Genomic DNA, 25,879 nt, shown 5'->3' with positions numbered 1-25,879 from the left:
ACTCACACACACAACGGCGCGCGCAGACACACACACACACATACACACACACACACACACAAACACTAGTCTGCTTCATAGCTAATGCTAGGTGTTATGATCCTGGAGCTGTGAAAAGACAGATGAGTTTTTGCCCCAGTACCTCTGCGGCAACAACATGAGAAACTAAAGCAACTAACCTCAGTAAAAAGCTGCTACGCAGAAAGCCCTCCATGTTCAGCATTTGGGTTCTGTGGCAGGAGAAATACACAGAGAGCCATTGTAACTCAGCAAAGCTTAGCAACTTAAGCATAGCAACTTGGCACACAACAGTAACAAAGTAAGGGAGAAAACAGAAAAACATTCAACACGTCCTGCGTGGAAAAAAAAGAACCTCCAAAAGGAACATTTCTCATCCTCCGAAACCGAATTGAAGAACAAAGGCCCTGGTCATCTCCAAAACTCCATTCCCCATCTCTCTGCAGAAAAGCAGCCATTTGTCATTAGCATACATGGTTTTCCAGCCTCAGGCTGATGATATGTTATCGTATGGCTGTGCTCCTCCCTGTGCTCTGCTAAGAGAAGCGCGTGGTGGTCCAGCTGCCGTCCATGTGTGACGGTGCCTCGGCAGCTTCTGGAAGCGCAACCACAGGGGCCCACACTGGGCCGTCACTGAGCCAACGCCGGGCCCGCAGTCGGGCCGTGCAGATTTCTGAGGGGGGAGGAGGATGTGGTCATGATGTCATCACGCACCACAGAAGTCGCTTGGCTGCTCAGAACCCTCACACTGCAAATGTGGGAGCACGTGTATAAAAACTGGACTCGGGCCTTTTCCATCGGTCTCTTTTATTGGCCTTCAGATACATACAAACAATATATTTACACATACAGGGTGATTTAAAAAGATTAATCCGATTTCAAAATAATTTATTTCATATCTATTGTACATCATTAAAGAACAATAAACTGTAAATGGTGAGCATAAAGTTTATTATGTAATTTTACAAGTGCTCAATATGAACCTCCTCCAGCTGTACGGACAACATCAACGCCATAGTCAAATTCATCCCATACTTGATTGAGCATGTTGGGTGTCACTGCACTCACGGCTCTTTCAGTGTGATTTCGGAGATCATCCAGTGTTGTGGAACCAACGACGAACGCTCTGAGTTGTTGGAGGTTCGCTGTCCACAAAAATCACGTTGCACAGTTATGACGGATTCACTCTTATTGAAGTGGAGAACGCAGAACACTTTCTGCTCAGGGGTCTCATCTCCTCTCAGACTGAAGGGAGCCGTCTTCCACTGACAGTCAGAAACTCTGTGACCCCCTCTTTCAATTGGTATGTGATTGGTTCCTAGGCGCATCACGGTTGTAAAAATATGGCACTTTGAAATCGGATGAATCTTTTTGAATCACCCTGTATTATTACATATACAGAATCTATGTAACTGTCCAGTGAGCAACCTAAAAGTAGTTTTAAGAGAGAATATGAACGGCTCTAATAGAAAAAGTAGTCTTTTAAGTGGGTCCTACGGTGTCAAATCTTAGTACTCTCTACCATATATTAATCTTGGTAATGGTAATAACGTTACAACTCTCAACATCTAAATCACTTTTCACCCCCCCCCCTCACATCCAATAGCCGGAGATGTGAAATGTGCATTTCCAGAACTGCTTTTTAGCCTTTAAATGCAACGCTGCAGAAGCCAAATTCACCAAGTGCTGAAACTAATTAGCGATATCTCTCATGTTGTTACACCCCACTCCCTCACCCCTGTCCTCACCATAAATAAGACACATCAGAGCAGAAAGACACCCAGTGCTGTGCGTCCTAAATGCTTTAGCTTGCAATGACATGGGCATAATTTGCCCCATGTCTCTCCCCGCCTGCCTTTCCTCTGTCTTATTCTCTTTCTCTCTGTCTGTGAGTTTGCTTCTCTCTCTCTGGCTGTACGGAGAGAGACAAAGCCCTGTGAGAAAATGGAAAGAGCGAGAGCTGAGAACCCCAAGGACACGCCGCCTTTCGGGCCGGCCAGCACTTAGCAAGCCGGCAAACCTGTGAGGCCCGCTGGGCCCGGCCCGAGACTTTTCTCACAATCAGGTGTCTGAGGAGGGAGAGGAAGAGGAGGTGGATCAGGACGTAAGAATGGGCCGTGGAGGGGAGGGGTGTCAGGCCACACGCTTTCTGGGCCCATACTTCCCACTGCTGCCACAGCAGTGACAACGCGAGAAAACAACAGTCAAAACGCTACCGAGCCAATCAAGCGTGTCTCCTCACTGCTTGGAGGGAGTGTTAAAAAAACACACACACACACACACACACACACACATCTCACACACTCACTCTCCCTCACCCTCTCTCCTTTTGTTAGCAGGGCAGCCTGAAGACAGCGAAAACACACACAAGCTGACAGCGGCCGCCTATTTTCGAGAGCGCCCGCTGAAGAGAGACAGGAGACTCGGGTTAAGTGCAGTCTAAAAGAGATGTGTGGTTTGTGCTCTCTGTGGACTATTTCACAGGAAATGAACAGTAATGTGCATTCACACGCTTGGGCGTTTGGAATTATGTGCAACGTGTCCATATTCAACACGACTGAATGTATAGAAGCTTTTATGACAACCAGCTATTACAGGTAGCTTGATGATGTGATTGGTCGGTACTGCTAAAGACGGTTATGATCCGTAATGTCTTGTCTCGCTGTCTATAGAATGAATACAGGTCTCTGCTTACACCAGACATATAGAACAACTACCCTGAGCTGCTGAGCATTACATTTAAGAGTGTGTGTACGGTTCACTCAATAAAAGAGACCCTATCATTGTCCCTGAGTCTTCTCTCTCTTTCCATCTCCCTCTTTTCTCTCCCTACCTCCTTCTCTCTCTCTCTCTCTCTCTCTCTCTCTCTCTCTCTCTGGCTGCTATGTTTCCTCAGCTTTCTGCCTGCTGCCGAAAGCCCCATTGTGGTAATGGAGACAAGCGCGCTGTGCATGGGGAGTTAGGTGCGGTTTGGACACCAAGTTGAGGAAAATGTGACTGAGCCACATTGTATTTGCTCTTCTCCCAACATGTAAGGAAAAAAAAGCAGGAGAGAGAGAGTGAGCGGGTAAAGAAGCAAGTCTTAAATTTAGAACAGGCCTCATTTCAAGGGCAATGGTTTGCTGAATGAGAAAAGAGAAGAGGATCGACATCAGTGCTAAAAGACAAGCTCCGCACTCCCTCTTTTTTTTTTCCCTCCCGCTCCGACGAGGCACCGGGAACCTGCCAAGATCTGCCCGTGTCCAAACGCAGAGGCTCTTGCCATCTGTAACAAATGTGGTCCATTAAAGCAGTACCATATGGACAACAAGCCCTTGCTATTAACACGGCTTCTGCATGCACTCCCCCGCCCATCCCCTCAGCACACACACTCTAATGTGGCAAACATTTTCGAACTTTTGGTCAAATTGACTGATCGAATTAATGCACTGCAGGACAGCGGGTGTGTGGGCTCTGGTGCTGAGGGAGCAAAGCCGGTGATTCTGTCATTAGAAGCTTGGACTCTTTCTGAGGCAGCCCACGTTGAAGGCTTGCTGCTTCTATCCTGGGGCATTCATCAATCAGAAGAGGGCCACCAATGCTCTATGCAGAGTGGGCTGGGGGAAAGCTAAAACCAGCAAGCCCTGTTGATCTTTCACTGCTTTAAAATATAGGTCAAGTACGGGAGTTTTGAAGCTTTTAGATCACATTTAAAAGAATGTCAGACAGCCAAAATCTGTGCATCAGTTCTTCCACAAAGACAACAGCTGATTCCTCAGTCACGGTGGCTCTGTCTGGACCCGAAGGGTGTGGTGAGGGATAGTCTCAACCACTGTGGTGACACCCCTTCTCTAAGAAGGAGACAGAGAGAGAAAGTGTTGATAGGACCCCACCCACTGACTATAAAGCCTTGCTCCTCTTGGCGTGTAATGTTTAGTCCTCTGTTCTCCTCCTTAACGACACACACACACACACACACACACTTGAAGCATGGCACACACCAAATCAATTAGACCTCTGTGGCATTCCCCCAGCACAGAGTTTACGCCATTCCTGTTTGCTTGCTTTCTCCCCAGTCAACTGTCTCCCCAGAGGGGACATTTCATAACCACCCTCTCACATGTGCATATTTCAAATACCATTTTTTTTCCTTCTAACAGGTAATAGCAAAAACATGCAGACAAAAGCAAGTGTTTTCTCTCTTAACTAACTGTCTCTCCACTAATAACCAGGTAATTTGCAAAATTAGAATGCGGCAGATGGACGCCTCTGTGTCCTCATGCCTGGCAAACGAAGGAAAATGAAGAGATAAAATGCGTTAATAACACAGTCCACCTAATTATGCGATCACTGAAGCTGACTGGCCAGCACCAGACTGTTCCGTGAGCACAAAGAGCAATGAGGTGAATATCAATGGGAAAAGGTTTAACTGAGGATGTCACGGGCAGTTTAGACCTGTGACACAACTGCATGTCCCAGGGCCGGAGGTACTTAATCAGCTTATCAATTTTGCCCAATGAAAAATCTTGGGCACTGAAAGCGTTCAGATTAAGCACATCTTCCTCAGGGATCTGGATGATGTTAAGATCCCCTTGTTTCATGGTGATTTGATTTATTTTGGAACATAAACCTGGTGTAACTGCCTCACTAAGAAGTAACTATGTGTGCTTCCATTTCAGACAATTAATCAATGATTCCAACAGAGGAACCTTCACGTAGAGAGACTGATGGTTCAATGCAGGTGGATGATCAGTCCTGATAAGGGGAGATACAGCAGGTCCAAGACTGAATTCAATTCACTTCAGATTTTCTTGTATATTTTGCTTAGTCACTACAGTCACTAAGCAGATGGACTAAAACCTAATGAGCAAATGGAGACCTAAAATATCAAGGAAAAACTTCTGAACACAAAAAAAAGAACCAAGACTGAAGAAGTAACATCACGCTGACATCAGAGAATGGGATTACAGAACAAAATTACTATTTCAGATTTCATTTAACAATCAGAAGGGATCATTTTGCTTCACACAGTGTGAATAAAATTAATTTAAAATATCGGTTAAAAATGCACTAATAAAAAAAGAGGACTTCTGTAAGCAATAATTTGTCAGGTGTGATCCCACACAAGGTTAAAAGTGTGAATCTCTTCACTGTAGCACCTGAATGTTAGCACATGCAGTATTACCATGAGACGGATGTGGAGAAGTTATTTCCATCCTTTCACTCTAGGCAATCCCTCCCCTGGTGTGCAGGAACCATACGAATGACCTGTCCTGGGCTACGTACACAAGAGGGACCGAAAAGCTGGCCTCACTGTCCTGAGACCAGTGGAAAGTGAATTCCTTTAGCGCAGCTAAAGTGGCGTATTTAAAAGCGACTGATGACAGCCTAATTAAATTAGCATTTCAGCTCCTCGCAGCCGAGCATGGGGAGGTGTGAAAGGGTTTTGACAGTGCTGGGATCTTACTAAGAGAGAAAAAAATCCTTCCATCCACTAAATCTCACTCATGGGTCCCCCCCTCCTCCATTTACACATGCTCCCCCACTCACATGCCATCACATGGAACACAAATATGAAAGGATAGAGCGTCATAGATGAGCAGAATCACCCCCCCCCCAAAGCAGACACACATATACACTCACACACCCCGAAACTAACTACACCTTGACTAATATGACTTGTATCCCGTTTCCCGTCTCAACCCCGCCTCCCTGCCCCAGCCCACCCCAAAGCCAGTGCTGCCACATGAGTAGTAAATTAATTTGTGTGAAGCACACCGACATTAGAAAGGTGTGTTGAAAGGTGTCTGCTCATGTCTCAAATTAAACGCACTGCTGGTCAGCATTAGCACCTAGGCACCACAGCACCACTCAGACACTCAGAAAGGCAAGAGAGGGAGCGGGAGTAGAAGGGGGGGAAGAGAGAGAGAGAGAGAGAGAGAGAACGTGAGAGAGAGAAAGAGACTGGATTCGCCCGTTCACACTGGAATAATTAGAACATGTCAGGAAGAATTAATTTCCTCATTTTTCAAAAGGATACACAGAAATTACCATGTTATTATATGACAGGGTCCCCGGGAGAATTGTATTAAATTTGATTTTCGGCGCAGCCCACACAACAAATTAAAGTCATAAATAAGATGGAAAGAAGCGGGGCACGGAGCATATGTTTATGGCAATGAGTGAAGCCAGGGGACCAGAAACAACTATCTTCATTTCATTTTATTTAAATCAGGCCGACACCGTGTGTCTGAATGACAGCGCTTGCTAATGGGACTCGGATTAGGGGGCTCCTTGATATTAGCCCAGAGATACAGCCACTTAGCGGGTTAGACACCGCACACCTTCCTCGCAACCCAACCAGCTGAGCTTCTCTCGTCTCTAATGGACACATTACCGTGGGCTCACTAAACTACAAGCCCCTCTTCAAAAAAATAAAAAAAAAGGAAAAAAAAAGAAATAGCATGGTCTCTTTGCTTGCGTTCATGTAAAAATCAATTAAGACTTGAAGGCAGTTTTCTCTTTCACAGACTCTTTGGTGGATATTTTCATCCTTGCGCCCTCGAGTTTAATTTGAAGTCTGGGCAAGCTAAAGGAGAGCGAATAAAGTTAAGATGTAACAATGTTAGGCCATGTCTAAGTCAAACATTCGCAATTCATTTGATGCGTCCATGCGCTAGTATGATTTGAAAGCTGAATTATGTGAGGGGCATTATGTAGTTTGAAAAAGGCCACTTGTAAGCAGCTGGCTGATAGATTATCACGGTCACGACATGGAGAAAAAGCATTCACACTGTTTTTTTCTCCCTTAGTTATGTCTTTTTCAACAGAACTTTTGGCAAAACTACTTTCAGTTGGGCAGCCGTTTTATTTGACTGAACAAAAGAACGAAACTAAGTAGTGAAAAAACACAAGGCATGGTAACTTATATAATTTCAATTAGGGTTATCCAGCTACTGCTCACCCCCAACATATTACTTTCCGTTGAAAAATTAAAAACTACAGGTGCCTCATAGTTTTGTCATATTCTATTAATTGGTCCAATCAGCTATTCTCATCTTACACTTCACTACGGCCAGCATCTGTGTAATAAGGCAAACTCTCCAAATCACCATAATATAATGCAAGCATCAAATCAGATGTGTCAGCAGCGTAAATCCAAGACTCAGCTGTTCCAGCTTCGGAATCACAAAACGAACCAAGCTGTAGCTGTAAATATAGATTGTAATATAAATATAGTTCTGGGTATTTGATATGTAAAATAATGCTAAAAAACAAGAAAATGAATTTTTCATTGTTGTTCATAGGAACACTTTGACAAATTATAAATCGCTGAAGTTGTAATTAATCAAATGGGACCGGACTGTCAGCATACGACAACGGACGAAACGTACACTTCGATAATGTCTTTACAGAGGGTATTATGTCATTATGTTTTGGAAATGAATGTCTATGTCTTAGTCAAGGTTACCTGGGCTGTGTTTATAGCAGCAGGAAAAAATCTTTTGATAAATGTATGCTTTGTCTCTACAAATTCCCTTGTAAATGGAGCCTTTTTATATGGTATGTGCTATTCATGACTTTGTGTCTGTGCATGAAGCGCACATGTGGATGCTAACATTGAAAGTAACCAAAAACAATTGGCTGGTTTTGTCTGGTTTCCCTTCATTGAGAAAGGCACTTTTCCAAGGTTAGCCTTATTCAACCAGCTTTCACAATCTCTACTGTAAGGCCAGCAAAAGCATTCAGACAGTATAATGGATAGGAGAACAATAGTTCAGGATTACTGTGCCATGCCACCTTCATCTTAGATCCCCTAAAAGAGGTTTCAAGGCCCCAAGACTTCTGCTCTGTTTGTGGGGGAGGATAGGAAAGGGGGGGGGGCTCTGTAAGTCTTTGATTAGGCTTGTTAGCTTATTACAATTGAGCCTTGTCAAAGAAAGAAAGAAATAAAGAAGGAAAGAAAGAAAAGACAGGGAGAAAGACTTTTTTAAACTCTTTGGGAATGAACATCATTAGAGCCAAGCACTCCCCTGAGCCCCACAAACTTTAAATAATTTGTGAATCAATTAACTCACGACTCTCAACATAACAGGGATTTCACACCCTGGGGTTGGGGCGCATTATCAGCTCTGGAGGATTCATGGCGTTTTGGGAGAGAAGTTCATGGTTGAAACCATTAATTCATTTTACAGGACTTTTAGTTATGCATTACTCTCCCCAGCTGTGGTGGCCCGGAGATTAATGACATGTTCCTCAGTCCGGCTGCGGCTGTGTAAAGCTAATAGGTGAAACGGCTTTTTCCTCGGGTACCGTTTGTACCTTGAAAGGGAGGAAGATAGCCAAGTCTGTATTAGGTTTTACTCTTTGGAGAATTAGATAAAGCACATCAAGCCATCAAAAGAGCCATATATCGAATAAACCTTGGCAGAGGCCGCGGCCTGAGCTACGACAGCCCGTCGCTTGGATGTTGGGTTCGTTGAAAGGTGACTCAGAACAGTGGGAAATGTCAAGTGCCAAATGATCGATGATTCTCCAACACACTAATCTGGTCTTTTAGACTAAACCAGCCGAAAGCAGCAAAAATGTACTGGGTGTATTTCATGTAAGACAAGGATCAGCAAAGACCTTGCACCATGTAAGGTAACAATGTCTGAGTCTTGAACGACTTAGAGAAGCTCAGCCAGTTGATGCTACCGTTGTCGTATTTCAGTAAAAACCTTATGAGCACTAACAGAAAAACTCATGGATCCTTTGGCCTAAATACTTCAGTAAGGACCTCGATCATTTCAGAATCCTTGAGAGCTTAGAGGAGTCCCTTTCATTACAATAATTTAATTTCCAACGATTAAATCGTATTCTAAATTCACAGTGATGAAATTTTATGTTCCTTTGGGCCAGCTGAGGGAGGAGGAAACAAAATGCAGAAGAATTTCAGCGTGGTTGATAGAATTAAAATGCCGACCCCTATTGAACATCGTCTCGGATAATAATCAAGGTGAGGGTCAGTTAGGAACCGTATCTGGGGAAGGACAGATAATAGACGAGAAAATAACCGCCCAAAGGTTATTCATTTTCATTAGGGTTCCTGGAGAGCCGTTTATTTATTTATTAATTTTTTTCCCCCCTTGCAGAAAATTATTCCTGGAGATCCCGGCTCCACAGAGACATCAGCACAGAGACATGCTAAATGCAAAATGACGGAAGGCTCCGGTAACTTTATTAGATGAATGGCACGCTATGACAAAGAGTGGATTCTGCCTATTCAGGCAGGCGCCGGCGGCCCCATCCTCAGGTGTTTCCAAATGAGTTCACACAGGAGTGATTAAACGATGGGCACAAACAAGCCACACGTTTGCCCAAATTACTTACCGCCTCGTTTTGTGATTAATTAAACATGCAGATTAAAGTTGCAAAGGAATTTAGATTAATGAGCATGCAAGGCCTCGTTGATAGGAGCATGTGGGGAATCCGGCGAGTGCTTCCAAACAGTCCAAAATGAAGGAGACAAGAATCCACATTGAGTCCAGTCCACTAGGGCCTCGTGCGGACTACCGCTTTCTAATGCATACTGGCAGTTTTAAAATAATGTTTTCCTATTGGGAAGTCATTATGAGTTAATACGCTTTCAATTAACTCAAAGCAGATGAGAATTACGGTTCTTTCTCTAGGCATGCTGATAATAAGTTGTATGCTGCTACTTTTTTTTTGATTTTCTAAGTGAAAATAAGTTAACACATCCTCTACAGGGAACTTGAATACAGCATTTTTCTCCAAATGTCAGAAAACAATTTCGGTTTACTTGCTGAGTTTTAAATATTGGGAAAAAAGTAATTAAATGTAAAAATATAAAACTTTTGCACAGGCCCCATTTTATGAGGTACGTCTCCCCAATATATTCAATTCGTTAAATAAACAGTAATTGTGCATCAAAATGTCCAGAAGTGTGTACTTTCACATAAAACATGCATATGAATGTACACAGCTAGCATTTGATGAGCTAATAGAGCTTAACAGACAGTGGACCCCAGCCAAGAATAGATTTAGAGACCATGGGTGTGAAGAATATCTTTTCGCTGAATTTAACAGTAAGGTAGTGTGTCTTGGAATCCACTTCACTATTTAAAGAATACAGTTTCTCCACTTTCTATACTGGCAACGTGGGAAAATGTAAAGCTAACGAGTTACTAGCTAGCTGTTTTGTATTTCTGACCCTCTGTCCACTTTATGTATTTAGATAAAACTTTATATAGTTACTGTGAACATTTATTTTATATATTTACATTTAATGTTTATTTAATTCATGCTTATTTTATACTTTAATTAATAATAAAGTAGGAAATTAGGTCATTATAGCACACTGATATAGTTATGCGCATGATAGCTGAGCTGGTTTTCAGGCTATGGTGCTTATGGGAAACACAGCCAAACCCATGTTTTTCAAATTTCTAATTGAAATAAGGAAAAAATCTGTTGGCTTCAACCCTACACATTCACTGTCTCTCTTTCACACACATAAACACACACACACACACACACACACACACAAAGCCTATATGAAGTACAGTACAAGGCTTACACTGTTGCCTGGCCGCTGGACGTGGGCCAGGGCATAGGGCCGATGTTTGCTGTTCTAAGTCAGTGGCTCTTTCACCTTTATTCAGCCCAACAATCAGTGCTTCATGCCCAAAATAGAGACCCGACCCTGCAACTTATCAATGTTAATATCTGTGTTCACACAGCCTATAATGGGACTCAGTGCGGGCCACAGCTGCTCCACGGTGTTAGTTGCTCCCAACATACTTCAAAAAGGTAGAACATGTAACCCCATCCCACGCATTCAGACCAGCTCAGCGCAAGCCCTGCATGGCAATCCGGCTATAATGACTTGAGCTTGCCAGGGAGTAACTGTTAATATCCTCTTAAAAATTCCAGTATTTAGACTTATGTTTGCAGCATCTCTGTTCTCTCGGATGCATAGTTTGGACGGATTAAAATGAGATAAGATCACAAAAGCAGTCAATTAGCGTTAAAAATCATGAAACTTGTAGTTGATTCTCTGCAATAAAGAGCTATTAATCAAGAACTAGTCACGTTCCAGCTTCTCCGCTGATATCATGACACACAACGTCTTCTGCATCGGCTCTCATAACAGCAAGCTATTTGAGATGCACTGTTAGTCTAATAAAGGCAGGCCGGCTCTCCCCCTGACTGACAAGCCTGGCAGACAAAGGTGGTAATCACTCCTGGTCCCTTTGTTATTTCACCATTCAGCTCAGGCGAGCGAACCCACACTGATCTGCCTCTCTTTCCACTGACAGCCATTCACGGCGGACTTAACATACCACCAACACACACTATGAGCAAGAAGAGAAAAAACAGAGCCCAGTGAAATAGGGCGTATTGAGCTAAGATGAAGCCAGTGTTTGACTTGAAATCACGGGGATAAAGCAGCGGCATTAGTGAATGGCCGTGAACTTTGAGGTGGGATATGCCATTCTCACCGGCCTAATTATGCAGGGCCAACAGAGGTGCTTTCCTCACATTAATATAAGTCTGTCCTGCGCCTCATATCCAACTGACATTTGAAAAAAGATTAATGTGAACTTAACTTTCAGGGGGCTTATTTGCTCAACATTACCTAGAGCAACACTTTGCCAGATATGATCTTTATTACTGTACTGGAAAGAGAAAACTCCTATTTAAGACATATTGTGGCTCTATGCTGCAGCTGTATATTGACTGTTTTCTGAGGCCTTGCCCATGTTTCTTTAAAAGGGGCTCTTTCTTCATTGCTCTGAATGCTCTTATTGAGAGCGACCGGCGGCCATAAACTACCAATAACATAGCCCTCATTAGCATAGAGAATACATTCACTCTATATGCACAGATGGAGGTGTGTGTGTGGGTGTGTGGGTGTGTGCATAGAAATGGAGGGAAGCGCTAACCAACCAAATCCATGCTTTTTAAACAGTGAAATGTTGTGATAATTCCGTCTAATGTTGAATCTTTGTGCCGCCGACTTCTTCAAGTAATTATCATCTCTGTAAATGTTATTACGCATATCACTGATGTCACTGTTTGTGAAGAAGTATAACAAATCCCAAGGCATATAATGTGTGAAATTGTTCTTCTTTTCTGTCTCATTTTCACATGCATGTACTTGACTCGTGATTTTGTAGAATAAGCTTAATTCCAAGAAAAGAAAGCGAATAATATACCCATTCTTTCTTTTACATTTTTTTTTAGAAGAGCCACCATTTTCCGCGTGGCTTCACGGATGTGAAATGACGAAAGATGTGCATAAAGGGAGAGAGACGATGATGGGAGAAAAAAAAAACAGAAAGGGGAGCAGAATTCAGTCAAAATGTTGACTGCCAGGGACAGATAAACAAAAATAGTCTGTACTTACGTAAACAGAACGACTTTATCCCCAGCTCCCAGCGATCACTGGTAAGTTGATTTTGAACTCATGAAAATGACCTAAAATTGAAAGACAAAACAAAACATAATCAGTGTATGTTTTATTTTTGAGACAACTTTTTATTTATTTTTAAAATTTTGGAATGTGAAAGCAAAACACCAGAAAGTGTTGGGGTGAAATCAGGGCTGGCTATGTGAGTGCGGAGAGAGAGAGGGAACAAGAGCTGGCGTGGGCTCAGAGCGTTCGCAACTGAAGTTAAACAGCCCCCGTTGCTGTAAGGCCTCAAGTTATTCTCCCTTCCCCCTGAGGGACTCAGTCCTAGACAATGTTTAGAATCCACTTCTCTAATACCTCATTAATCTGTCCCTGCACTGTTTGATTCCGCTAATAAATGGCTTTCATATAAAGTGCTTGCTTTATTCGATCCCTTACTCAGCCTCTTTCTCTGCGCGGCGCTAATGATTTATTTAACGCCCCGGCCCGGCTAGCTCGAGCACGTCTCTTCCAGTCCACCAGTGGGCCAGTGAGAGGACCACGGGGGGAAACACAAACAAACAGACGCATGTTTTAATAAAGAGGCGCTTGGCTTTGGCCATTATCTGAGCAAAAGTTCAAGTTCACGTTTCCAGCTTTGAATTGCAGAAAATACAAAAGAGAAAGAAGGGGGAAAGAGAAAAAGTGAAATGCACAGAGAAATGGAGAAGGGAGAAAGCAAGAAAAAAAAAAATCAAAGAAAAAAAAGGAGCCAGGGAAGTGCACAAAGCTCATTGATGTTCATTTCTTCACATTATTCTGTTTTTCACAACAAGCAAGGATCTCATTACCAGTTGATTTATACAATTAGCCTGCCTCGGCACCGCCAATTAAACAAGGACACAGGGGTTTAAGGTCACAGCTAATTGATCTGCCTGCAAATTGTGCTCCCTCCATCTCTGGCAGCGAACGCAAGGAGCCACCAAGCGCTCCCTGTCAAAGTTAGCTGTCGATGGAGAACCACATACACTGGCCTTTGAAAGAGTGGGAGGTAGGTTAACATGGTCTCCGACGGATCTAAGTGTGGCAACCTTGAGGATGAAAGTGACAATGGGTTGACCCCCGTGTGAATGGAAAGCTGTTGTCAATGTAATAGCACCTAAGAGCTAGAAGCCTGTTCCGAGGTCTCAAAGGAGCACCGCCTGTGTCCCCACACTGTCACACTTCTCCTGCACTATGCACTCACACTTGCACACATACTTCTCTCATATACCACCAAGACAGTCCTACACACACAGATATACACAGATATACATGTTCTCCATACAATAAACCCTTTTGCCAGGGATGATGAGTCTATAAACGTTCTTCTCCTGTATTATATGCACCTAATTCTTGTTGAGTTTTAATAAAGAAGGGCCTGTTTTAATTGCAAGAGAGGGGGGAATAAAAATTAACAAGAATTTGAATTTATAATTTGATGGTAATTGAGAGAAATGAAGAAAGTAACAAGCACAAGAACAAGAAAACGGCATAATTTTACATGCATGCCTTATTTAAGCTAATCACTTGTCTGGATAAAAAAAAATCTTTTGATTCTGAATAATAAAACAATGATGATATTACAGATATTACAAATAATTAAACCAGCGCAATAAGCCCCGAAGTGCAATGAAAGCAAATGTGGCAGACTATTGTAGTGGTAGCCAGTACCTCATTTCCTATGCTGGATTAAGCAGGCGAGCAGGGAAGCTGAGCAGGACTTCCCTCATTCAAACCCTTCCTTTCCCTAATTAGGCGATCATTGATTCATTAAAGAGAATTCCAATCAGCTCCAGCCTGCTTTTATTAGTTTCCCAACAGTTTTATTACCAAATCATTGTGTCCGCAATTACTCCTGTGGTTTTTTTCACAGGAGTTCTAGGGTTTTTTTTCTTTCTGTCTCGACAGGCACAAGGAAGCGATAAAGAGGAGAGAAGTCTACAAGTGGAGAGAAGTAGAGAGAAAAAGAAAGAAAGAAAGAAAGAAAGAGATACTGGTGTGGGGTAGCCTAACTTTAGCCTCGGCCTTGGGGGTGGAGTAAATTACTAGGCAAGGAGTTCATTCAAGTCAAGTCAAGTCACCTTTATTTCCATAGCACATTTAAAAGACAAGTGTCGGCCAAAGTTCTGCACAATAATAATATCAATTAAAATAACCACTACTAACTAATCAAAACTACACAATACATTGATCAAGGAAAAGAAATAACAACATGCATACAAAACAAATTGAATAAAAAGCAATAAAACATAAAAGAGCAAAATAAAACAAAATAAAATAGAAGAGCTACACTGGCAAGACAGAACCAACCAAGACAGAACCGATACTGATCATCAAAAAGACTCAAAAGCCTGAGAAAATAGATGAGTTTTAAGATTTGACTTAAACACCTCTATTCTGAGGGATTCCTTTACGAAAAGCGGGAGTTCCAGAGTCTTGGAGGAGCTACAGAAAAGGCCCGGTCACCTTTAAATCTCATCCGAGACCGTGGAATGGCTAGGAGCCATATTAACCTGCATGAGTACTGACAGAGGGCTGCCACACGCTACTGATCAGTCCCTCAGCAAAAACAACACCTATCCACATTCCCCAGTCCAACAGAATGAAAGATGGATCTCTCAGAAATGAAACAGTTTTTTAAAAAGCATTAGACGTTTCTACAGGGTGGAGTGGAGAGCGCCTGGCTCGTGCTGGCAAACTTCACCTATCCACTACGAACGGAACCATCTCACACCTTCAATGAACAAACTGCTGCAAACTGACCCTTCGGCCAAGAGCCAAGGGGTACAAACAATGCATCAACAGAGGGTGAACCGATGTCCTACACGGCATGGCTCAGTGTATGTCCTCTGGCACATGATCCATATGCTTTGTGTGTGAGCATATGCCTCCTGGAAGTGAGGCTGAGGCCGTAATCTTTCTAAATCTGTTCAGCAGCCATTGCCCAAGGAGCAGCATCTGAGATTCCCTCTGAAATCAAATGAACCTTCAAATTCCAGGCATGTGTTCATCTACAGTAGGGGGTCTGGGCTGATCTAATTACTGCGCCACATAACAGCACACTGTGTCTTTGACTATCATATGACAGTGGCCTGTGTCAGTGGCTAACATTCTCAAAAATATAAAAACTGGCACACTCTCTTGCAGCGGTCGCACTCTTTAAGTGCCTTATTTTCAAGCAGGGAGAAACACAGTCATGTACTGTACAGCAATATACTTATAAACATGTGTAAAAAAAAAAGTGGCTGCTTTTAAGAGTCTAAAACTGTATGCCGAAGTGGCTAAACCCAGCGGCCATCATCCGTTCCTCTGAACTACTCAGAAAAGGGAATGGCAGCCCAAGCGCTCTGCGACCCGACATGGAGCATTTTAAATTGCACCCCATCACCTAAGCTTTATTCGGGTCTTGGAACCTGCAGGAAAAAAAATACATTACCTCTATATACTATTTCCACCTCTGTACTGCTCTTAGTCCACAACATGTTAAAGAGGAGATTTAGCAGAGGTAGTTATTGGGACAAAAGAGCCAATCTCGCCCATCAGCAGGTCGCTCCCTTACCTAGTGGAGTCCAGGTTATCTCACCACTGACAGCAGGGACAGCGGCAGGGCTGTGAAGGGAGGGGAGAGGGAGCAGTGGGGGGTTCCAAGAGGATGGGGTAAAATGAGGTACCAGGGAGGCCTTAAACCAGCAGCTCAGGCTAAGCTTCCATTTGGGAGGGGAGGATGGTCGTGGGGGGGGGGTTCTCACTGAAAACCCTCCGTGCCTGCTGCTCGGCAAAGACCATTGTCAAATTCAATCTCCAGCTTGACAAAAATCAACTTGCGCCTGCACTTTGCCTCTGGCTTGCATGGAAGGGAAAAAAACATGGTTCCAAGCAGCAACTGGACTTAATTATTGAGCACGGAGAGAAACCTATTGGTGGAGTACTAAAAGGCAAGTAGAGAGGAGCACCTGGCCACAGAGGGGCATGGGTAGAAATGGGTGAGGGTTTGGTTTGGGGGGGGGGGTTTGGAGACCCTACCACAGGTACTAAAACTCATTCACGATGCAGCTACAGTGGCAAGCTAAACAGGGTCTTTCTATTCTCAGTGGAAGTGCACTGGGGCACTGCCGTAAGAGGCAGCAGCACCACAAAGAACATCTTTCTTCCCCCAGAATAAATAAAAATCCACCATATCATTGAGTTATTTGGGGCTGGATGCAGTCCAACAGCCAAGCAGTCCAGCTGGTGGAGAAATGCTGGCGGCCCTGGCATCACAAGCACAGGTTCAGGAGGGAGGAACTTCTTCCTTCTCCTCTTGGACTCCCTTAGTCTCCCAACTCCTCAATAACAAGCTCCAACTTAGGCTTGGAAGGGGCTGCTTATATCTAAGAGTTTCCTCTCGAGTTCTCTTGTTATCTACCGCTACACAGGTCTGCTCATGGACAGCTGTGGAACCATGGAATATTGTTTTTAAACACAACAGCTCCTGTCAATCATGAAGTTTGACTTTCACGTCAACCATTCCAGAGTCCATGGCCCCGAGAATAACGAAAACAGAAGTTCTACATTAAGGCACGGTAAAGGCCCTCACATCCACTACTGGAGAAATCAGGATCCCGAGCGACACTGCAGAAAGTGCCTCTTTGATTCAAGACTTATACATTCTCCGCTCTGTGTTTAGTGACCGAACGACACGGCCTTGTCATTTGGTCATTGATTTGGCCTTCCGACATCAGCCGATAGAATGGATTCCCCAGCACAAGCAGAAGATATTATTTTTTCTCTCCTTCTCAGAGCCACTTTCTGTTTCTCTTTTTCATTCCTTTCTTATCTTCTTTTTCTTGCCCCCATCCCCCAAACCACAACTATTGAAATGGGTTATGAAAACTACTACTTTACTGAGTCACTGGCCATTCTCTCCCTCCCTCTCGCTCTCTTATCGCCCGTGCTCTCGCGGGGCATTTTGGCTGCTGAAATCCTGTTCACCACATACTGGTTTTAGAAGCTGTGAAATGAGTGCCGGAGAAGCGTGGCCACAATGTCTGCCTGTGTTGCCACTGGCCTCGAAAATGGGCTCAGGGGCTTTTTGTCCAGGGAATGCATAAATGGAAGTTTTTAACACCTCAAAAGAAGGAAGGGCCTTTGTGTGGCCACACTAGAGAGAGACGTCACTCTCCTGAGGAGGCAGACGCGCTGAGTGCAGCAGGACAAAGGACCCAGAGCCTGGAGCAGCGGGAGCGGGGGTCTACCATGGGCACCATACACACACACACACACACATACACACACATACACTTCTTCAGAAACACACATACAGTAACAGACGCATTCACACACACACACACACACACATATATATATACCACAGATTTAAAACATAAGACATACACACAAACTTGTATTCAAGCACATACACACACACACACACACACACAGTAAATGGAAGCTGAACGCACAACACACTCAGACAAAGGTCAGAGGCATGTAGAAACACTGCAAACACACCACATTTTAGGAATGACATTTCAGAGAACAAAATCATTAGCTCATTTCAGAATACTGCTCAAAAAACAAACACATTCATGTAGAAGTTAAGCAAATTACTCTTCAAAAAAAGTTGAAAAAAGGAAAGCAAAGCATGAAAACAAGTCAACAAACCCTGGCACATTGATTGATTTAGACCCTACCTTTGGAAATAATAATTCCAGGCTTCCTACTCCCAATTCTCTCTTATTGGAATTCATTTTTATTTTGTTTTTCAGACAACAGAGACGACAGCCAGCGCTGACAATCAGTGTGCATATGCTTTAGCTGTCTACAATAAGCATTTAAATGCAAATAAATCCGTTGCACAAAAGGCCCTGCATCTTCTGTCAGTGGCAACATAATCAACCTGCAATTGTCTCCTGACTTTGAGCCATTTCCAGTGACAAGGTTTAAGCAGCGAGCATCTGTATTCAAATGACTGCACTACTTAAAAGACCGGGAGCTGGGCAGGGAAATTTTTCCAACAGTACGCTGTGCCGAAAGTCAATCACATGGTGAATTAAACCAGAATGGGATCAATTGATCCAGAAATGATCAGGTTACAATCAGACCCATCAGTTGTCCACAAAATTATTTTTTTTTTTGCCGCTGTTCTTGTTCACGCTGGTGCTGCATGTGACACCGTCCCATTTTCAAAGATTGCATTTGCAAGTGAATTGGAACCATGGCGGTGAAAAGATCTGATAAGATTGAAATGAGGAAAATTTGAAGAGACGAGGTCAAGAACATGGAGAGGGTAAAGAAATGGCTCATCTGTTGTATTCTGTATTCCTTAAAAAAAAAAAAAGAGGAAAACTCTGTTAAGTGAGCTGAGGAAGGCCTTGGCTGCCCTGCCGATGGGGTGCGCAGTATTTCAAACAATGACAGATTTTAAGTTTCAAAATGAAGGACGGAATAACGACAAAAAAGCGGGTTATGACTCACTGGCATTTGCATACACCATGCACAGCTTGCCTTTCAATTCTTTAGAGCACCATGTATGGTGGATGACCTGCTCTTGGGTATCATTTGGTGGCTCTAAGCAAATCCAATGCCATTCTCCTGTTATGTTAGGAAGAGGAACGGCAGGAGCAAAAAGCGAAAGGAAATCTTTGAAATCGTTTTTCGGTGTAAGATCACACCCATAAATCCCTGCCACAACTGCCCACAGGGAGAAAAAGGGGGTACGGAGAGCACAGCAGAAATAAAAGAATAACAGTTAGGGACAGCAAGGTAAATGTTTTCTCAGATAGTCAGCACAGAAACGCACAACTTCACAACGCAAATGTAAATCTTACAGTGATAGGTGGATTTGCTTGGAGCAAGCCCTACACAACTGGTTTAACCATTGAGACAATTAACATTATAACCCCTTGGTTTGGTTATTTACAATCATGGCAATCATTTTTCCCTCTTTGAAGCCCACAATTAATTGCCACATGTTGGAATGCAAATGACTCCATTTGGGAGGGGGAGAGAAATGATCGGTTTGAGAATATTTCTGCGTTCTTAATTTTCTAGAAAGGGAAATGATTTAAAGGAAGGACACAAATCTCAGCTGACACGACTGGAGCTGGCTAGGCAATCTCTCTCTCTCTCTCTCTCTCTCTCTCTCTCTCTCTCCCTCTCTCTCTCCCTCTCTCTCCCTGCTGTATTTTCTGCATACCCTGCAGCTGCTCAGGAGAGAAAAGCAGAATGAAAGAGAGAAGAGCAGAGTGAAAGAGTTTTATAGAGAGAGAGAGAGAGAGCACCTCTCTGCTCCTCTCTCTACTTTCCTGCTTTACTCCCTGGACGAAAACAAACGCAGCGTTTGAGTCACTGATGGGTGGCGTAATTGAGTTTAACACTCTTTTTTTCAGCAGGGGAAAAAAAAAAGAGCCTTTGAAATGAGGAGGTCAAATTACCTCTCCAGTCAGGCAATAAATAAGTCAAACAAGGTAAGGGCTCCTGCCAGCATATTTTAGTGCCGAATTCAATTAGCGAAAAAAACAGGAGATGCGTGGTTCTTCGCTTAGCTATTAGAGGCACGTCCTTTCCCATGATGCCCCTATTGTACACAAGGCAATCAGCCTCGGCCGTGTGAGAAGAGCAGCCCAGCTGTACGGAGAGCGGCTTCGGGGACGCGCCCCCATCCCGGCAATCACGGTAGGCTTGGAGAAATTACACGTGTCACATGATTGTGCCAGCGAGTCGGGCCAGGAGGGCTGGGGGGTGAGATTATTGTTGCTCTATCTCAGCCTCCCCTCGACATGCCGGAGAGCCATAAGCTACCGGCCCTAATGTGGTTATGAACCCATGAGCCAAACAACAGCACTGGGACTGCTGTTAAATGGAATCTCTATAAGCCCAACCTGCTGAGGCCTGCCCCAGTCACAGCATATACAATGAAAGTGAACGGTCCCATATATACACTATTCAGTCCCATTATGCCATTATTCCATTAAGTTCTGCGCTTTTCCATCTCTATAAGTTAAACTTAACGTTTAATTTTACATTGATTGGTGCCAGAGAAAGGAAATGCCAGGACATAAGTCAAGCGTCTGGTTATGAGACATACAGGGTGGTCAGACAATGTAGAGCGAGTGAGTAAGGTATGAGACACATACACACACCGCAGCACACCCAACTGGCTACAATGTCGCCTTTGTGACATAATGCCCGCTGCACAGTGGATTTTTGGAAAATAATCCAAACTTTCCTATCCCGTGTATCCAGAAATAACAACTTACATCAGGAACCTTCTATATGTTTCGTGTTCCTGAACCGATTTTTACATTTTCTGGGCTTGAGGGGGGGTTAGACAAATACAGTGAAACGGTTGTAATGTTCCAATCATGCCCGGGGAGCCCATTAGAGCGTGGCACAGGCCGTGTGAAACCTGAGGAACTCCTCACCTAGTGAAGGGGAGAGGCCTTCTTCAGCCATCACCCTATAAGCACGGACCAGACGGTTAAGAAGCCAACAGTCTGTGAAGATCTGTGGAAGAAAAAAAAAGGAAAAAGAAAATCCTATTTCACAGACTTGGAACCCTTAGTTATGGTTCACGTTTATTTGTGAGTTTGTTTGCCTCGTGTTCAACCGTTATGAGAAGCAGTACTTTGGTTTGTGAGTTTGATGAATGTGTGTCAAGCACTAGTGCCAGGGCCAGAGAGTGGAGTCAAATGCTCCACTCGAACATACACACACACTCTCTCAGCTGATGACAGTAACATGAGGTTAGCATTATCGGCACTGAAAGCACGACAGGTGGGTCACATGAAAAGGTCTCTGATTTTGGTGCGCCTGCAGAACACATGGTTTGCATTATTCCCCAGCACAAACTGACAATGTTCCAATGAAAATATCAAGAGGCCTCCGCACTCACTACTGTTCGCCACACACTACTTTCAAATATATCTTAGATTACTCCAGAATATAAATTTCCTGGCCGCCGAAGCTTCGACGAGTAAATCCAGAAGGAAGCCGAGATGTAAATAAATAAACGAGAGATTTGAGAAGACGCATGGAAAAGCTGTTTGAGGGCGAGAAGGGGGATGTGATCAATGCGATACAAGCAAAACACTCGGCAGGGACCGGGCTTTGGCTCTCAGCTCCGGCAGATTACCACCTTCTAGAGATTTTTCAAGGATCACGCATGTTGAGTGTCCAAGCAACAGCTTGATTGCTACGCAGTGTATCTAAAGCACACACAAGCCTCATCTGGGAATAATACAGCAAAAATGTGAATAATCAGACTGTAAAAAAATTACTCTCTAAGTGCCCTACCTGACAAGCTGCTTTACCCACTGCGTATGTGTGTATGTCTGTATGCCATGTACTAAAAGCATTCCAACATTAAAACATACTACTATAAAGGCACATAAAAGTTACCAAAGGTTTAAAAAAAAAAAAAAGGTGATGTTTGCTCTAGTCTTTGTTGTGCAGCTCACAACAGTGCCTTGCTTCTAATGCACAACAATTTAGCTATGAAGCCTTTTTTTAAGTGCAGGAAATATGACACTTTTCTAAGGCCTGTGAAAGGCTTCAAGATAAGCAGCCTTCAGCCATAAATTCAGAGAACCTTAAGCTTTTTTTTTATGTATCGCTTGCCGAGCGCAAAACCATGCCCTCTCGAAATCAAAAGCTGTAATAGGAAGGTTAGCCACTGTCATTCTAAGAGGGAAGTCAGTTGTGAAATTGTAAAATTGTGACTGAAATATCTGTCTATTTCATACTCTTTATGAACCCTCCCTGTTCCGATTCTTATAAAAATAAGGGTATCACATGGTGGACCGTGGGGGAGACTGAGAGATGAGAACAGAGAGGAAGGCTAAAGCAATGCTAATCTCCCTGTAGAAGTGAAGCGCTAATAAAACGCCTCTTCATCTGGCTCGCTTAAAGAGGCTTTGAAGTTCACGGCAACGTCGTGCTCCTCTGCGAGCTGGCCAGAGGAGATGAGGCCTTTGCCTTCCTCCCCCCACAAACCCTGTGCATTCCTTGCCGTTTCAACTTCAATTTGCTGTGAAAGTCCGCTACATTATGCCTGCGTGCCAGACTGATAGCATACGAAAACAAGCGTCAAACTCAGTCCACTTCGCCATGTTTTTTCTCCTCCCTTCTTCTTCATATATGTGGGTTGCCTATCACAGCTCTTGAATTCCAACATGGGAAGAGAAGACTGTAAGAGAGATGGGGATAAAAAGATAGAGTGCTAGCTAAGTAAAAAAAAAAAGGCAGTTGTATTAATGGTCCGATATCTGTGTGCACATTTTCTGCCCAATAGCCAGAGCTGCAAAGGGCCCCGATGAGATTTGCTCTGTAAAGATGATATCATAGCTTTGCGGTTGCACGGCAGTCTGGAAGACGCATACCTCGCTACGAGAGAGAGAGAGAGAGAGGGAGAAAAAAATTCTCCACATAATACTTCTGCTTGCCTTTTCCATTTGAATATTCATCCAGTTTCCTCGTCCCCCAAGAAACTCTTCTAATCAGAGTCACTTCCCCTTTAATCACGGGGGCTGTAATTATGTTCTGATAAAGCTTTTTAGCGCACTCCTCGGTGTCACTCACGTAAGCTGGAGCATGGAATGCCATACTAAGAGCCGGGAGCCTCGGAGATATGGATCCTGCCAGCAGAGCCCTTCGTGCTCATTGATATTATCGCAGGTCCCAACATGCTACAGTCACGTTGGCCTTACAATGAGCAGGTCCAGGGATCAGCAATGAGTCTAACAGACTCAACTACGGCTCTTCTGGTTCCCTCTGATGTGCGGTAATTGTTTAAACCTGAATGGAAATGGCAGAGTGCCTTTTTTTTGCTGCATGCCAAAAAAAAAAAAAAGCCCTGTGTAGCACTTTCCTATTCTGCTTTTCCCTTTCTAATTCTGTCCAATGCTGGGCTTAGAGGAAAAAAGCTCACTGGGTTTCCATGTTCATCTTGGAAGAGTTTGGCATCAGGGATGATCGCTGACCACAAGTTGATAATGATGGCGATTTAATTAGAAGCCTCTCTGTGGTCTGGAGGGGGCCCAAACTCCTCCACCCTGCAGATGGCGACCAATAAATTTAGCTATGCTGAGGAAGAGGAGGGCCATCTCTTTAACCCCCCCCGAGGCCTGCCCCTAACCAGAGACAGAGAGCGTTCTTCCGCCATGACATCCCGCCACAGGACACATGTGTGCACACACACATAAGGCAAGCACCCAGAGTGCTGCTCTGTTAGGGTCTTTTTGAAATGTAGCGACTTTGCTTATACAATGTTGAAATAATGGTCTCATAGCCAGACTGATGAAAAGCCCCAGGAGGAGAGAGCTGGTTTCAAGGTAGCTGCAGGATTAGAAGAACTGCTTTGCAATGAGAGGCCCCCAAATGGAACGTGCAATAAAGGCAGAGGTTCAAGTCAGGGACTGGGAGAGCCACTGTCGCACACAGAAAATGCCTCATTTGCATCGCAGAGGGCCCAAGGGGTTCAGTTTTGCTCTGTGTCATAGTTTTGGTTTCTTTCCTGGTACAGATTTTACAAGAGTGAAGTGAGCCACTTTCAGCACACGACCAGTTGTGCACTGTCACAGGACAACTCACACAGTGGAAAAAGGCTGGGGAGTCTGTCAGGGACCCCCCCTTTACATAACCCCCTCTCACCACTCTCTTTCAGCTCCTTTTGGAGTTTATATGCTTCTGTACACTTAGCTTCGTGGAGTGACTTACACTGTGTATGCTGTTCGTGGGTGTCCGGCGTGTGCCAGTGTGGCTATTCTTTAAGGCTGTCAAAGAGGCTCTCGGGAACGCATGGGAGGCAAAACCACTAAGTTTCCTCCATTATTTCAACAGATTTTTTCCATTTGAAAAAGAAAAAAAAACAGATTATACCCTTATAGGACCTGCAATTATAGTCCTAGACCTTCGCACTGAGAAGAGGTAGCTTGACAAACTAATGAAAAAGCGGATGCGTTTTAATTCAATTACAATTTGTTTTCCATTCATCACTCCAAAGTGAAAATGTTCACATTTTCCAACTTGGCTTTTTGTACTTTGGTGTGGTTAAAAATGTGCTGGCAAAACCAGAGAAAAGGAGAATGAAGGGGAAAAAAAACACCACAGTATCGGTGAGTTCATGTCTCTTTGTCATGAGGAAGCCATTTGAGGCCATGTATGTTTGTTGTCCAGCATTTCTGTAGGGACCAGGCCTTGACCCTGGCAACAGTGGTTCCAAAGCACTGCGCGGTAGCGGTTTTACCCACACCCCAGGTTCCTAAGAGCTGGTGGACGTGCACATGTCCCATTCAGCCCACAACAAAGACGCCCAGTGCTACTGCCACTGCTTTGAAATAAGGCTAATACAATTATTGGTGGAGCCCCGCATGAGGACATCTTCTACACTCACGCTTGTGCTCGTTGCATCATCCTCCATCACCACCCGCCTCCTCATCAAAGCTCGTTCACAAATAGCTCCATAACTGCAGTCAAGTGCTTTCTCTCCAAACCATCTGCCTGTTTCCTACACAGCCCGGAGAGAAATGTAATGTCAGCGTCCACTGTTGGTCAAGTAACAGACGCTTTCACTGCTTATTTCAGAACGACAGAGTAAAGACGGGAGTGAGAGAGAGCAGCACTTGTGGTTGGGTCTGCTGAAGCCATTTTCTCATGACGCACACACCGAAAGCGAAAACCCTGTAAAAACTGCGAGTCGGTGTAAATAATCATGGAATAAGGAAACAAAAGAGCTGGTTTTGGACGACCAAAGCTATTTCAGCTTAACTACTGTCAGAACTACAGCCACAGAATTCCACCCTCCCTTTTCCACCCTCTTTTGTCACTTTAATTTGTTTTTGGCATTATGCATCCTAAGTTTCCACACAAGAAAACTGTGGGTAATGTGATTTTGGCATAATATCCTCCAGCTTTTCCATATAATTTCCCAAACTGGTTCAGATGTCCCTTCTGCAGCTTCAATAAGTGCGGACCAGCATAACAATATGTTGCTTCTTGCCACTTTTGCCACCAGCTACTGGTTTCTCAGTAGAAAAAGACCAAAGGCACATTCTAAGAATGGATTCGTAAGGGGCAATGATCTTTTTTCTTGCTTTCACATAAAAGAAATTTCCTCGAAATTCAAAGAACATTTTGTCTTGAAACTTTCACCATTTGGTGTGGATATGACTTGTGTACTTACACAAGTTTGTTTCAGTATGACTTGCAAAAAGGCAAAATACTGCCTCTTCAACAAATAAATTACATATGTATAGGATCTATACCACAAACTAATATGTAGTGTTTGTTGTAAACTGCAGTTTTGCAGGTTTCTGTATGTATCGTAACAGAAACTAGAGGCAAGGCTAGGGGAACTGGGCTCTCATATAACCATGACTAATTTCAGTGCAATGGTATCGCCTTGTATATCAGTAGTGCCACATCCTGATAGATTAATTACTGACCCTTAACTGCCTCCTTGTA

At 43.7% G+C, this 25,879-nt stretch overlaps 1 protein-coding gene across 5 annotated transcripts in view; it reads right to left on the bottom strand.

Annotated features, from left to right (window-relative positions):
• Positions 1–25,879, bottom strand: part of sox6 (SRY-box transcription factor 6) — a 163,359-nt gene that overhangs the window by 128,981 nt on the left and 8,499 nt on the right. For 3 of the 5 annotated variants that reach the window (XM_036587021.1, XM_036587022.1, XM_036587020.1), the window contains exons 3-4: positions 12,410–12,480; positions 180–230 (exon numbers count right to left, since the gene is read on the bottom strand). In XM_036587021.1, coding sequence (XP_036442914.1) covers positions 180–223 — 44 coding nt within the window. In that variant the 5' untranslated portion in view covers positions 224–230; positions 12,410–12,480. The remainder of the gene's footprint in view (positions 1–179; positions 231–12,409; positions 12,481–25,879) is intronic. The other 2 variants (XM_036587024.1, XM_036587023.1) reach the window with 1 other exon arrangement.

Source organism: Colossoma macropomum, unplaced genomic scaffold, assembly GCF_904425465.1.
Source record: "Colossoma macropomum unplaced genomic scaffold, Colossoma_macropomum, whole genome shotgun sequence".
Classification (NCBI taxonomy): Eukaryota; Metazoa; Chordata; class Actinopteri; order Characiformes; family Serrasalmidae; genus Colossoma; species Colossoma macropomum.
This window is presented reverse-complemented; position numbering and strand designations above follow the sequence as displayed.